This window comes from Cydia pomonella, chromosome 24 (assembly GCF_033807575.1).
Source record: "Cydia pomonella isolate Wapato2018A chromosome 24, ilCydPomo1, whole genome shotgun sequence".
NCBI lineage: Eukaryota > Metazoa > Arthropoda > Insecta > Lepidoptera > Tortricidae > Cydia > Cydia pomonella.
Window position 1 is genome coordinate 1,703,573 of NC_084726.1, and position 14,800 is coordinate 1,718,372.

The 14,800-nt window shown below is 33.9% G+C and overlaps 3 protein-coding genes across 6 annotated transcripts in view; 2 read left to right on the plus strand and 1 right to left on the minus strand.

Moving 5' to 3' along the window:
* The window catches only part of LOC133531202 (uncharacterized), a 41,075-nt gene extending 34,038 nt beyond the window's left edge, over nt 1–7,037 (plus strand). Inside the window, exons 8-10 of the mRNA XM_061869340.1 lie at nt 263–389; nt 1,695–1,784; nt 5,470–7,037. Of these exons, the coding sequence (XP_061725324.1) occupies nt 263–389; nt 1,695–1,784; nt 5,470–5,982 (730 nt within the window). The 3' untranslated portion in view covers nt 5,983–7,037. The remainder of the gene's footprint in view (nt 1–262; nt 390–1,694; nt 1,785–5,469) is intronic.
* Nucleotides 1–14,800, minus strand: part of LOC133531045 (uncharacterized) — a 452,747-nt gene that overhangs the window by 222,522 nt on the left and 215,425 nt on the right. The window lies entirely within an intron of this gene.
* The window catches only part of LOC133531030 (ryanodine receptor), a 212,481-nt gene continuing 209,200 nt past the window's right edge, over nt 11,520–14,800 (plus strand). For all 4 annotated transcript variants that reach the window (XM_061869105.1, XM_061869106.1, XM_061869107.1 and 1 more), the window contains exon 1: nt 11,520–11,725. The gene's annotated coding sequence lies outside the window, so the exon portion shown is untranslated. The remainder of the gene's footprint in view (nt 11,726–14,800) is intronic.

The following is a 14,800-nucleotide window of genomic DNA, read 5'->3' on the forward strand; positions in this document are numbered from 1 at the left end:
AAACTCACTTAGTTCGCTTCATAAACCCACACTCGTGTATTTTAATGCCTTTTATTATGTATCAGTCACATAAACTGCTATTAATGACCATTTTACATATCAAATTTTCCCCAGAAAAATGTTACATTTTAATAAGATCATAACCTCTCTCTATTTCTTTTTAACTATGTCTGTCTCTTTCAATCATATTCTTTTACATAGCAATTGTTTCTTACATGAACGCTAGAACCATTGCCAAGCTAGTTTCAACCTTTTGTTCTAGGAACGACACTGCAAAATTGTTCGGCACGTATCGCTGGTTGCCGGACAACCGATGCTCGCATACGCAGAGTTTGAGAAGCCTTGTCGCGTCGGATAGAGGGAAATATAGACAGTTCAACAGATTTAAGGTAATTATTGACTTTTCTCTAAGTCCAGCGGTCGTCAAACTTTTCAGTATAATAGCCAATTGTAATAAAATCAATACACTTTTAGGAATGACAGATCTTTTCAGGTCGAAATAGAGTTCGTCTAAAATAAATCTGCACCTATTTCGCAGCAACAAAATGGTATATTTCATAGAAATGGCGTATATGGTGGCGTGTTCACATTTTATTGCTTGCCAAATCGAGGCAGAGTTACCTAAGATGGATTGCTAAAGTGCATTTAATATTAAAGGACCGTATTTTTCTGTCCTCTGTTTATTTAATTTTTTATTAAATTGTTACCTTTTATTCAACTCAAAACTTGATTTATTGTTATGTATTTTACATAGACGATTAAAACATTTTTTTAAGAAGTTTTTCTCAGATATTTATTCAACTCGTTTAAAGTTGAACGTTCATATTGATGATGGTCCTGGGTTCAAATCTGGGTAAAGGCATTTATTTAAAGGGCCTTTCGTGATTTTTCTCACTTGATGGTCTCATCGGAAGATCAGCGCTGGAAGCCACCAGCAACATGCTGAGATGAGGCCATTTCGTGGCACTTTATACTTCCTTTGTTTTTGTTATATCATGTAGTTTTATGTGTCTTGTTTGTGTTTACGAATAAAAATTATTCTATTCTATTCTATTTGTGTGATGAGCACAGATATTTGTACTCGAGTATTTGTATATTAATATCGTTGTCTGAGTACCCACAACACAAGCCTTCTTAGTTTACCGTGGGACTTACAATTAGCCAATTTGTGTAAGATTGTCCCTATAATATTTATTTATTTTTATTCAATTAAATACTTGAATTATTGCCGAGTAGGATACATTAACGACGAAAACACTTGTTGAAGTCGTTTTTCAATCAATCAATCAATCAAAACTTTATTGATAAAATATAGTTATTTTAAACTAAATTAAATTAAATACTAAATATTATAGGACATTATTACACAAATTGACTAAGTCCCACAGTAAGCTCAATAAGGCTTGTGTTGAGGCTACTTAGACAACGATATATATAATATATAAATACTTAAATACATAGAAAACACCCATGACTCAGGAACAAATATCCATGCTCATCACAAGAACAAATGCCCTTACCAGGATTTGAAACCGGGACCATCAGCTTCGTAGGCAGGGTCACTACCCACTAGGCCAAACACGTCGTATTTTTCCCAGATATCTTCAATAATACATATTACGATGCTTTACTCACTTCTTAGGAAAGTTTATAACTTCATATATTATCGTTTCTAATTCATAATTGTTTTCCAGGAGTCCGTGGCCGGGCAGTCCCCGCAGGCCGCCATGTGTCTGCGCCGGCACCGGCACTCCAGGAGTGTAGGCAGCTACAACGACGATCAGGTATTTATCTACCTTATATTAAAATATTACATATAAATAACCGGCCAAGAGCATGTCGGGCCACGCTCAGTGTAGGGTTCCGTAGTTACTCTTTCGTCACAATAAGCTAAATTGGAGCTTAAAGTATAGTAAATTGTTAACCACGGGATGAAACGGTACCTTTCACCCGAGTTAAACAAATAGGCAAATTTGCATAATCAGTACCTAATTAAAGTAAGTCTTTTTACTATGAAGGGAAAACTTTTTGCGATAACTCAAAAACAGCTAAACTGATCATGTCCGCTATAGTTTTCGTACAATGTCTTTCTTAAGTTCTACTTCCACAATTTTTTTCATATTTTATGGACCGGACCTATGGTTCAAAAGTTAAAGGGAAGACACATTTTTTTTTATCTTTCGGAGCGATTATCTCCGAATATATTCACTTCTAAAAATGTTTCTTGAAAACCCCTATTAGTTTTGAATGACCTTTCCAACGATACCCCACACTCTAGGGTTGAAGCGAAAAAAAAATTTCACCCCCACTTTACGCGTAGGGGAGGTACCCTAAAAAAAAAAAAATTAGATTTTATTGTACGACTTTGTCGGCTTTATTGATTTATATATCCATGCCAAATTTCAGCTTTCTAGCACTAACGACCACGGAGCAAAGCCTCGGACGGACAGACAGACAGACAGACATGGCGAAACTATAAGGGTTCTTAGTTGACTACGGAACCCTAAAAATGACAAATAATTCGTTTAAACATTATAATAGTACATTACGATACAAGTGCGAAAAATAGGAAATTAGAAACGAGTGGTGATAAATTAAAACACGACCGAAGGGAGTGTTTTAAATTGACACGAGTTGCGAATTGCCTATTCGCACATGTATCGTACAACGTTTTACAGTACATATGGCCCTTTAAATGTTCGACACAGTAACGTAATATGCTAATTTTCGCACTAGTGCTATAAAGTAGCACCATATGTACTGTAATAGTTATTTGTTTTACAAGGGGGCAAAGTTGTTGTTTAACCGTTCGTGCTAATATTGATACCCGAGCAAGCGACAGATTCCAAAATTGAACCACGAGCGTAGCGAGTGGTTCGAGAAGTAGAATCTTGAGCGTTGCGAGGGTTTCAAGGCACGAGGGTTAAACAAACTTTGCCTCCGAGTGAAACACAAAATTTTTCACTAGACCGACGCGAGGAAAATACTAACTATGAAATACCAAAAAAAAAAAACAAAACAGGTCAAATCCGAATGAACTTAATAAAAAATTTATCATCCAAAATCATCATTTAAAAGTCAATTTTACCAGCTTACATAACGAAACGACTCAAAATTTGCATCTGATTACTTTGCCCCACATGTGGCGACAAATAAGAAAAAAAAATACAATTTGGATTACTATAGAAATCATGCAATTACATACAGTAGCTACTTTTCTTTATGGAAATTTGATAAATATATATATATATATATATATATATATATATATATATATATATATATATATATATCAAACCATACAAATACGTAGCTCTTTCAGAAAACATATCGAATTCTTACAAAAGAAAAAGAAAAATAAAATGAATAAAGAAATGAGAATATACATTATATAAGTCTGACAGATTGCTATACCTACAAAAAATATTTGATGTGTTTTCTTACCTGAGCTGTGTCACCTATACAATGACTTTACATATACACATAATACAATGATTTTACTTGCTACTTGTTTCTACAGTTTCCGACTTGGACCATGCATGTTTGTTATTCTTTTGTATTAAGGCCCAAGTTTCGCAACCATGCCAGCAAAAAATAAATACATACGAGTAAATAAAATAAATATTATAGGACATTATTACACAAATTGAGCCCAACTGGGGAAGTACCTCCACCTTACAGAAAACCGCAGCCAAATAACACTAGACCCTACTCATAGTGTTGTGTTCCTGCCGGTGAGTAAGGTTGCCAGAGCTCAACGAGGGGGGTGGGGTTAGGGTCGGCAACGCGCATGTAACTCCTCTGGAGTTGCAGGCGTACATAGGCTACGGAGACTGCTTACCATCAGGCGGGCCGTATGCTTGTTTGCCACCGACGTAGTATAACAAAAAAAATATTTTTTTGGACTTTATTGGACATTTTGATACAGACCCTTATTCTTTTTTTTTTCTTTTTTTTATAGGACATTATTACACAAATTGACTAAGTCCCACAGTAAGCTCAATAAGGCTTGTGTTGAGGGTACTTAGACAACGATATATATAATATATAAATATTTATAAATACTTAAATACATAGAAAACACCCATGACTCAGGAACAAATATCCATGCTCATCACACGAATAATGCCTTTACCAGGGTTTGAACCCGGGGCCATCAGCTTCGTAGGCAGGGTCACTACCCACTAGGTCAAACCGGTCGTCAAACAATACAATACAATTTAAATCATCAAGATCGTTTTATGGATATGGATTTTGATTACTGCCTCGTGTGGTTTATATCCTTGTATGTAGTTGATTCAAAAAGGCGCTTTTACAATCCTATTAGAGGGGATTGTTTTTTTGCAGAGCACATCGCGACATGAACATTAACTCTTATATATGTTATGGTGTTGTATGAAAACCCCAATTGTGTTAAAAAACTTTTCTACAACCGCTATACTTTGCATAAGGATAGGTCTAGATATGCACCAGATAGACATCTACACTTTACTACGCATATACCGCCGCAGGAAAAAAAACACTAATATTGACATTAAATTCGACGACCGGTTTGGCCCAGTGGGTAGTGACCCTGCCTACGAAGCTGATGGTCCCGGGTTCAAATCCTGGTAAGGGCATTTATTCGTGTGACGAGCATGGATATTTGTTCCTGAGTCATGGGTGTTTTCTATGTATTTAAGTATTTATAAATATTTATATATTATATATATCGTTGTCTAAGTACCCTCAACACAAGCCTTATTGAGCTTACTGTGGGACTTAGTCAATTTGTGTAATAATGTCCTATAATATTTATTTATTTATTTTATTACTTAAATATGTCCAAAAAGTGCATGTTTTGAAAACCAATAACCATTATGAATAATGGTTATTGGTTTCATTACACGATTTACTATTGGCTTTCAAAATATAAATTACTAACATTATTTACTCATAAAATGCTAATTTCATTCATAATTATTAACAAAGTTACCTACCTACGGGATTTCTTAGTGCGCATTTCTTTTGATGCACGTAAGTTTCTTTTTATATTTTGTAGTTAGAGAAACATCGAATGCATGTTCTTTTTAATTTTTTTCATCTCGTTTTTCGCTAGTAGAAAAATATGTCAAAATCTTAAACTGAATTGAAAATATATCTATTAAAAAGTATTATAAGGCATGATGAATATGCCCTTCCCGGGTTCAAATCCTGGTAAGGGCATATATTCGTGTGATGTGCATGGATATTTGTTCCTGAGTCATGGGTGTTTTCTATGTATTTAAGTATTTATAAATATTTATTTATTATATATATCGTTGTCTAAGCACCCTCAACACAAGCCTTATTGAGCTTACTGTGGGACTTAGTCAATTTGTGTAATAAAGTCCTATAATATTTATTATTATTTATTTATTTGTTAAAATGAGAGCGTTGGTAACTATAGGTATAGTAGTTATACTATTTAATATTTGTTATTTTTCACAGGAAGCACCCGCCTTAGACCAATCAACAACGTCAATTATGGGAAGCGAACCAAACATCTACAACACTAAACTGACCCACGTTGCGTCAGAACCACCAACAATGATGAAAACCCACAACTCTGATTCCGAAATTCTACGCCACACGAACGAAAATGAAAAAGTAATATTCACTTTAGGCGACGAATGCATCAACGACATCAAAACAGACAGACTTGTCAAACTATCAAGCAATAACCATGATGGTGAAGATGTTAAAAAAATATGCACGGAAATTAAACAATTCTGTGACAAAGATGAAGAAGGTTTAGATATCGTTAAACATATTGAAGGTAACGTGAATATAGATATAGCTAAATATATGGAGGAGAGAAGAGTTAGTGTAGTCGGTGAGAAGTGTGACGATTGTGATGTGTGTGACGTATCGTGTGCCAAAGTGACTGACGTAATCGTGATACCTAGTGCGGAAGCCATTTTGGATACAGGACAGGAAGCGGATGTGGAGGTAAAGGAGTGATTTGTATTATAGATGGCTTGTGGTGAAGTGTGTGTAAAAATATTTGAACTATTAAATGGTTATAAGGTGTTTTCTCATATGTGGTTCAAGCGAACGCACGAACATATTATATAATAGTTATTTACGATATAACTGCGGAAAGTAGGAACTTTCGCAACGAGTGGTGTTGGATTAAAACACGAGCGAAAGAAGAGTTTTAAATCGACACGAGTTGCGAATCACCTATTTGCACGTGTATTGTACAACGTTTTACAGTACATATGGTCGTTTAAATTTTCGAACGGAAAGTGCTTATTCCGACCATATGTATTGTAAAATATATTGATTTTAATTTGTTGAAACTGCAACTTTCGGTGTTTAATAGGGTTGTTTCCAATTTTTTCAAACGCTTGTATTACGTTCTATAGTAACTAAAAGTTGCCCTAAAATTCAACTTTTATACTAAAAACGGCTTTAAATATGTCAAATTAACAAAATATATTTTGACAGATGCTTTCGCGCCCAAAACGCTCTTTGAAAATTGTGTGACGTCACAGTTTACGGTTTGACACATAACTACATACACACGTAGAAGATACGAACTGTCAACCGACATTTGTCATTTATCGTTGTTTATCGCCTAACTGCCAACAGTGTCAATCTGAGAGTTGTGACGTCATCAGAATCTTCAATGACGTTTCGAGTTTGGTCACGTGACGTGTGCCAAAAGATATTTTAAATTCAATATTTACAAAATTATGGTCATTACAGGTCCCCTAAAGGTAGTTTAACATGTTCTTATAATCCAAAAGAATTTATTGGGATACAATTCTGCCCTAAGATTTGTAGATGGAAACAACCCTATTAAGCTGAAAGTATGTCCTCATTTGTACGTTGGAGACAATACTACATTTTGATGTCGTGAAAATTTAAGTATAGTCATCATATGAACTCTGTAAAATAAATACATAAAGAGTGGTCTACGTCGTTGAATTCGTCTTGCAATAAATAGAAAGAAATGTACAGAAAAGCTGGTCTATTTTAACACTGGTTATAATATAAACCAAGAGGAATATCAGGTACTTGATTTTGTAATTGAAAATAAAACCTAGTTTTTTTTTTTCCAACGAAGCATTTCGGAATAATGACGTGTAAATTCCATCATATAATACGACGGTTAATCTGTTAAAATATAGATACACACGAATAAAAGCTTTTCACATCACCCATTCGAAAAAGGGCTTTTTCTTCCCTGCCAGAAGGGATCAAAGTGGCACATTTCTTCTCTGCTAGGAGACGATTTTATTTCTTTTTACCCACGACGGAACGGAGACGGTATATGCGTTTGGGGTGAGAGGATGTTTGTGCAAACCAATGTTGCCATTTTTCTCAAAAACTACTAGTCCGATTTTTTTGCATATTTTTTTAGCTGAAATAATATTTCGGAACGTAATAATTTCCTCATAGTGATGTGAAAAGCAGTACGTGTCACAAGGTAGCAAAATTGTTTCCATCTTAGGCGTAACACGCTTGAATCCCTAACTACGCTCAGAATTATATTTTAGAATCCCTCGCTACTCTCGGGATTCTATTATATAATAATTCACTTCGTTTAGGATTCAATGTACGCCCTCGCCTTAAATATGTCATTTTGCTCCCTTGTGACACAATCTACTATAAGTAGTGTGTTATTCTGTACTAAATTGATGCTTTTCTTATGAAAGAAAACTAAACTAAATAATTGTACCTACCTGCATTACTAATGATTTTATTGATGATATTTTCATATGTTATGTTATGATAAAGTCTGTACGCAATATGGAAATAGAAAATATACCTACTGTTGATAAAATTACATAGGGAATATATTTTTTGTTTGGTAAAATAACTGCTTCTGCATATTACATAGTAATTTTATTTTTGTTAATTTCAACTGTGATTTTAAGGCGATATTGGGATGGTCACTATAAGTGCTGTATATATTAATTATGGTATTTATAAATTAAATAAACAAACATGGGTTTTATTCTTAAGAGGAAAGGGGACGGCCGCTTCTCAATACAAACGTAGTCCCCATTTTCCTCTCTGTATATTGACATTATAGTTTTTTTTAATATAATATGATGTATACTAACCATAGCTATGCTCCTACGTTTGACTTTTTGAGATTTTTTTGATTATTTTTAAAATTAGGAGCGAAAAACAGATTTCATAAGTTTTTTTTAATGCTTTGTAATTCTTATAATAATAAAAAAACCGGCCAAGTGCGTGGCGGACTCGTGCACCGAGGGTTCCGTACAAACCTGTAGGTATATATTATTATATGATGTAACTAAAGACTTACGGTTTTCGCAATTTTTCATTTATCTGACGACGTTTAGACGTTGCTTCGTACCAAATTTCAAGATTCTGAGTTCACGGAAAGCACTGTAGGTTTTGATTCCTTTGCGAGTGTCGAAAATTTGCGGCATAAACGGCTGTATCTTTTGATTGCGTTGGCTTAAGTATTATTTGATATAAATTCCAGCTTGATACCTCCACGCGTTCCTGAGAAAAAGGGTCTTGACAGACAGACAGACGGACGGACGGACTACAAAGTGATCCTATAAGGGTTCCGTTTTTTCCTTTCGAGGTACTGAACCCTATAAATCTAAAAACAAACGTACAACAAATTGTGTCAAAATATTTTTAATATGTGAAGAGGAAAATGAGGACTACGTTTGTATACAAGGCAATTTAGCGCGATCCACTTTTGTCTTAAATATCACATTTTAACTAATTTCAACTCATTAAAATGTTTCATTATCACCCTGCAAATACAGTTAACGTATTCTTCTCATCACTATAAAAATGTCAATAACTTTGGTTATATATTAGCCCTATTTCTGTTGTATACTAACATTTGATAGTAATTATATATCGTGTCTTTCACGACGACGCGAGCCATGACTCTTATTGCCATGTTATTGAAGGTTAGATTTGACAACTCTGCGCGTCATCGTGGATGGCACGAACTATACATTGTTCCGTGCCTGTAGGAATAGAAACATGACAAGTCTATTGTGGAATAAGCCTTATATATTTTTTTCTTTTTTTTTTCAAATAACACCTTCGCTGCTGCAATTATAGTTTTTTTTTGTGTATTATAAAAAATGTAAACCGTCTTTGTTTTTAAATTTGTTTTCAGTGTGGTGCAATAATAGTACATTACAACAACTCGTGTCACTCGTTTCTAATTTCCTATTTTTCGCACTTGTATCGTACAACGTTTTACAGTACATATGGCCCTTTAAATGTTCGACACAGTAACGTAATATGCTAATTTTCGCACTAGTGCGATAAAGTAGCACCATATGTACTGTAAAGAATATTTACTTACTTACTTAATATTACATTGATTTATAATTGTTACATATTTGCTGTTACTTATTTTTCAAAAGTGATTTAAAAAATACGTTAAGATAGCTTACCTTCTTTTTAATGTAAAAAAAACGGACGATAGTGTAACTCAAGTACATTACTTGGAAAAACAATTATGATATAAAATAATGATAAAATAAATAATAAAAACCTTCATATAAATAATTTTCATCTTCCGGGCGAACTAATACATAAATGCTAATTAAAACTATTATTTAATGATTACTGTACATTTAATACGAAAGTATAAGTGCAATGTCCAGATATATAATAAAACGGAAATTATAATTTTAATGGAAATTATACCTGTTTATTTTAAACATTACAAAAAAGGTAAACAATCTTGACGTGTATTTTTATTGAAAAGCGCCTGAATTTTTTTTTTCTACAGTCAGACCAAGATAAGTTGGCAGTGATTTTGACAGCCCAGACAATACAAGTGTTATTTGAAACGTCAAACTTCTATGAAATTATGACGTTTACTTAACACTTGTACAGGCTGGGCTATCAAAATCACTGCCAACTTAGATTGGTCTGACTCTGTTACTTATAAACACAAGAAACACACAAGAATGTAAATAAACATATATGCTATATAGTTGTTACGAATTCGCTGTGAAGTATTTTTCAAAAGTGTTTTTCAATAAAGACACTTCAAGATTGTTTAACGTTTTTATAATGCAAAAAAAAGGAAGTATAGCTTGTCGTGTTTCAGTTTTGTATGATAGTTGTAAATTATTATTATTATTATATTATGTATAGGTTCCTCTTGTGCGTTAAACTGTAATCTGCCATTTTGTTACAATAAAGTATTTATTTATACCCTGTTTCAGTTATTTTATTTTTATAAGCGCCTTTGAGCTTGGGACTTACTTTTCTGTGTATATTTTTTGTAAATGTAAATGGTTCAAAATAATTCAAAACTGCCGTAGCCAATTAAATAAGTAATTTAAATAAATACTAGAAGAACTATATTTACACCCAAGTGTTGGTTTTATATTTAAACGAATCAGATCCAAATATTACTTAAAAACAAAAAAAAAACAAGTCAAATTGTTTAAAAAACTCATAGAACATGCCCGTTAGCATTAGGTTAACTGTGTAAAAAATAATATTTTTTTATGATTTTGAATTACGTTGGATAAAAAAACTTAATACTTAAGACAAATAACTTATAGACTTCCTAAATTTTATTTATTTATCCCCAAAATGATGGGCTAATACACAAACTATTTTCTGTAGAACGAAAGTACAATTAAGTATTCTTGTAGCATTGAAGAGCATATGACGTATGGTGGTATGAATATTTTAAAACTTAGTTTCTAGTGTGCCCTTGACCGTCTGCCAATGTCATTAATTTCAGTTCAGAAATAGTTTTTAATAATTCCATTAGAGAAAAACTTAAAAAGTCAGTGGACGTATGGTATTCTGCGTTACTATCATTATTTTTGGTTTTAAGTGATAGAATTATACTTTATAGTATCCCTATAATACTGATTTGAATAGAACGAAGTGAGGGAGTGTCATTAAAGACATATTTTCATAGAAATTTTACATTATTGTTGACATTGGCCGAACTTTGTCATTGCAAATGCCATTTGGTCCGACTACGCAACAACTTCTCAATTTTCTAACAAACTAGTCTGAAATCTAACGTTTTGACGAAAAACTATCGAACTAAAGTTGACATTTCAATAATTCAAATCGTTCAGTATTAAGCATCATAATTATGGTGAAAAAGGCCGTGGCTGGTTGAGAACTTAAACAATTGATATTGCTAAAGTTAGACAAAAATGGCAGGATTCCCAGGCGGATTGCTTCAGAAAATGTCCCCACTAGAATGGTACCCAAAACGATATCCAATGAATTGATTAGATGGGTAATTTTTGTGTATTATACAGTCTCCGAATTCTCTAGCAATCATCGCGAAAAACTAATTAATTTAAAACAGATTAATCCCCGGGAACGCTTTGCATTTGTTCAGTCAAAATAATCGTACCGGCCAACCGCCAAAACTTGAGCTTTTACCAAGCATCCGCCCAAACCAAACTTAACGGTAACTAACACTAAAGACGTAGCTCTATAGATACTGGCCGTCGAGCGCCCAGCGAATTTAAATTTAGAAACAGCCGTGCGTGTTTCTGTTCTAATTTCAAACGGTCCGGCGGCCGAGCAGGCCGGACTTTCGAAAATCGAAATCGATTATTTTATTTTTTCGATTGGAAAGGCCACTAGAACTTTAAAAAGTTGTGTTTGTATTGTGGACTGGTGAAGTGAAAATGTGTGACCATTGTGTACAACGCTAGAGGATAATAAGGATTTTTATGCGTGATTCACGCATGTGGTAAGTGATTGATATCTTTTCATATATTTAGTTTGTAATATTCATGTTCCTCATAGTTTAATAGATGCATCGAAAACTACTCTGATTTTGGTTGTACCCATGCTAAAGTTATGATAGAATTGACGCGGAATATAATTCGGACCAATGGATACATAGTAGGTGTAATGACAAAAGTATGGGTTTGAATCGTATTTGCGTCAAAGTATTGAAACCGTTAAACAATATGGTTCTAAAATATCTTTCGATAGTATAAAGGAACATTTTTTGTTTAGTAATTGAATGACGGAAATAGAATAATAATTTATTTTTTACATTTATTAAGATGTATGTAATACCGTTATATAACGATCTACATAAATACCATTTGTTTCCAAGGTAATAATTTAAATTTGCAACTGAAACATGGTGCGTTTTGTGCCAAGTACAAATACTGGCTAGCTATAAAAAGGTCGGCTATATTCGTCAAACAGGGCTATAGGCGCCAATTTTGAACGTTGTCAGTATATCCACTCTATATGCATGGAGATATCATTTAATTGTATTCCTTGTTCAAATGCTATAAGGTACAAAATTGAATGTTTTCCAAATCTAATTATGCCGAAATGCCTATGGAATGTTCTAGTGTAAGTACTTATTTAAGAGCCATTAAAAGTGAAGATGTACTTAAGTGTGGATTGTATTAATAGACCGCGCTAAAAATTGATGGGATCAAGTTGATATTCGATCACATGAAACTCTTACCAAGGCCACTGATATTTGTACCAATATTCGGAAATCTTACGAATATTTGACATAACCACTAGCAAAATACGGAGCACTAGTGGATTCGCGAGTGTTTTGACAGTTGATGTATGGTTCCACGAATGTGTAGAACGCATCGCGAAGGTTCGATGTTCGCGTCTTTTGACGTGTGTCAAATCGACAGGCCTTGGAAAACAAAAACATTCGCATTACCATTCGCGAGTTTAATCCTTAACCTGTCGAGTTCGCGAATTTGCAGTAATAAAGTAGAAACACTTAAGTATTGCCCGTAATTTAAGTGTTTCTAATTGTACAAATAATACAAATACAAAAATTCTTTAGTAATAAGGTAGATCAGGCAGGATCATAGAAATAGGATAGTATAGAACGACTGTCAAACTTGGAAAGTGTGACCAAAAATGAAATGCAAGTGTGTGCGTAAATTGTCTATGTGCGAACAAAAATAGTGATGTCATGTTACAACATATTAATAATCTATCGATGTTTAACTGCTTTATCGACTACTTTTTCAAATGTGTTTGAAAAAGTTGAAAATGATAAAGTTGAAGTTGTTTGAAAATGTGTTCGCAAAGAGTTGACTTACCAAAGAAAATTTGAATTTCGTGCCTTTTCCTGCTGACAACTTGGGTTGGATGTGTATACGCTGTGTACAAGTATACGCTGTCTTGTGTTTCCTTGTGTTGGCGGCAAAGCCGTGGAAAAGTGGTTAAAATGTAAGTACTGTGTTGGAAAGTGAAGTTTATATTTATCGCTAAACATGTACACGTTCAAAAAAGGTATTATAACAATCGTTATTATTTTAAGTCGGTTATAAAGGTAATATCTTAATGATGTCTTGTGAACAACTAATTCCATACCTACTAATATACCGACAAGTTATCGATACAGTCATATGAACATTTTGTCAAGCCCTAGCGTAAAGTAACAGTTTAGGTTTTTACACAAAATATTCTAAATTATTGACTAATATGATGAAATATTAACACACAATTGAAGAAAAACTTATAATGAACTGTTATAATTGGTTTTTTACACTTTTTATGCTGTTAATTTGATAAAATATCGTTACGAAAATTTCGCTAGGAATATCATAATTACCTGTGAAATGAGTATTTTCCTGGGTTTTTTGGCCCTGAAACACTACAACCCGGCACACAACATGACACCATCGTCATTAAATTACTTAATATATATTTTTCTTTTTGATTCGCTTATATTTTTCACGTTAAAAAATACGGCAATATGATTTTGGCCGCCTCGGCCGCCTTCGAACTCAAAATTGGTTACGTTTTCTCATATGTAGTCTGCCTCTTTTGCACTTATGGCTTGTTCATATACGTCATGGCTTCCCTTTCGCACACTTCATCTGTCTGTCAAGCGAAGCGACTGACATGTCTCTGGGCAGGATTGATAAAAGTAGGTTCATAATATACATTATAGTTAGATTAACAGTAGCCCTCACATTAGGTCAAGCCTGTGTCGTGAGGACTTTGATGAAACAGTAATAGAAAAACGAATTAACAACTAGGTGATGCTATAATACATAAGAAAGTAAATAAAATACAATTCTAATTTAATTCAATTATACTATGAGTTATGGTGGTCAATTAAACTAATTAAACTAACTTACATGTAGATAAATACAACCTATAAACATACATACTGCACTTTACTTAATAATCATAATGAGTATTACTCTGTGCGCACGTGTCCATGTGTGTGTGTGTGTTGTTTCGTTTGACTCTGTTAAACCAAGCAAGCCATGAGATATCCTCAGACCGAAAATCGGTTGCCTATCATATTCAGAAGTATGAAAATAATAGCGTTCGTAAGCGACACTCCGGTGTCCAAAATGGTTGCGACTTTTCCAAGTTAGAAAGCTAGGGACAAACTTCACTAAAAATTAAGATGCTAAGTTTTTTTTCATACTACGTCGGTGGCAAACAAGCATACGGCCCGCCTGATGGTAAGCAGTCTGCGTAGCCAATGTACGCCTGGAACTCCAGAGGAGTTACATGCGCGTTGCCGAACCTAAAAACTCTTAAAACCTTACTCACCAGCAGGAACACAACACTGTGAGTAGGTAGGTAGGTAAATAGTGAGATTGTGTTTTTAACCCCCCCCCCCCCCCCTCGTATTAGAGCATTCCAAAATAAACAAAGTACATAAATAAAGTGCTTAATATCGAAAGTAATCATAACAAAATAAAATCGTCGTCGCCTCATGGTCGTTAGTGTCATGCATTAATAACGGGCCTAATATTAGACAAGTTGCCGCAGGTGGCTCCAATACGTCTCTATACGAGCATCTAGA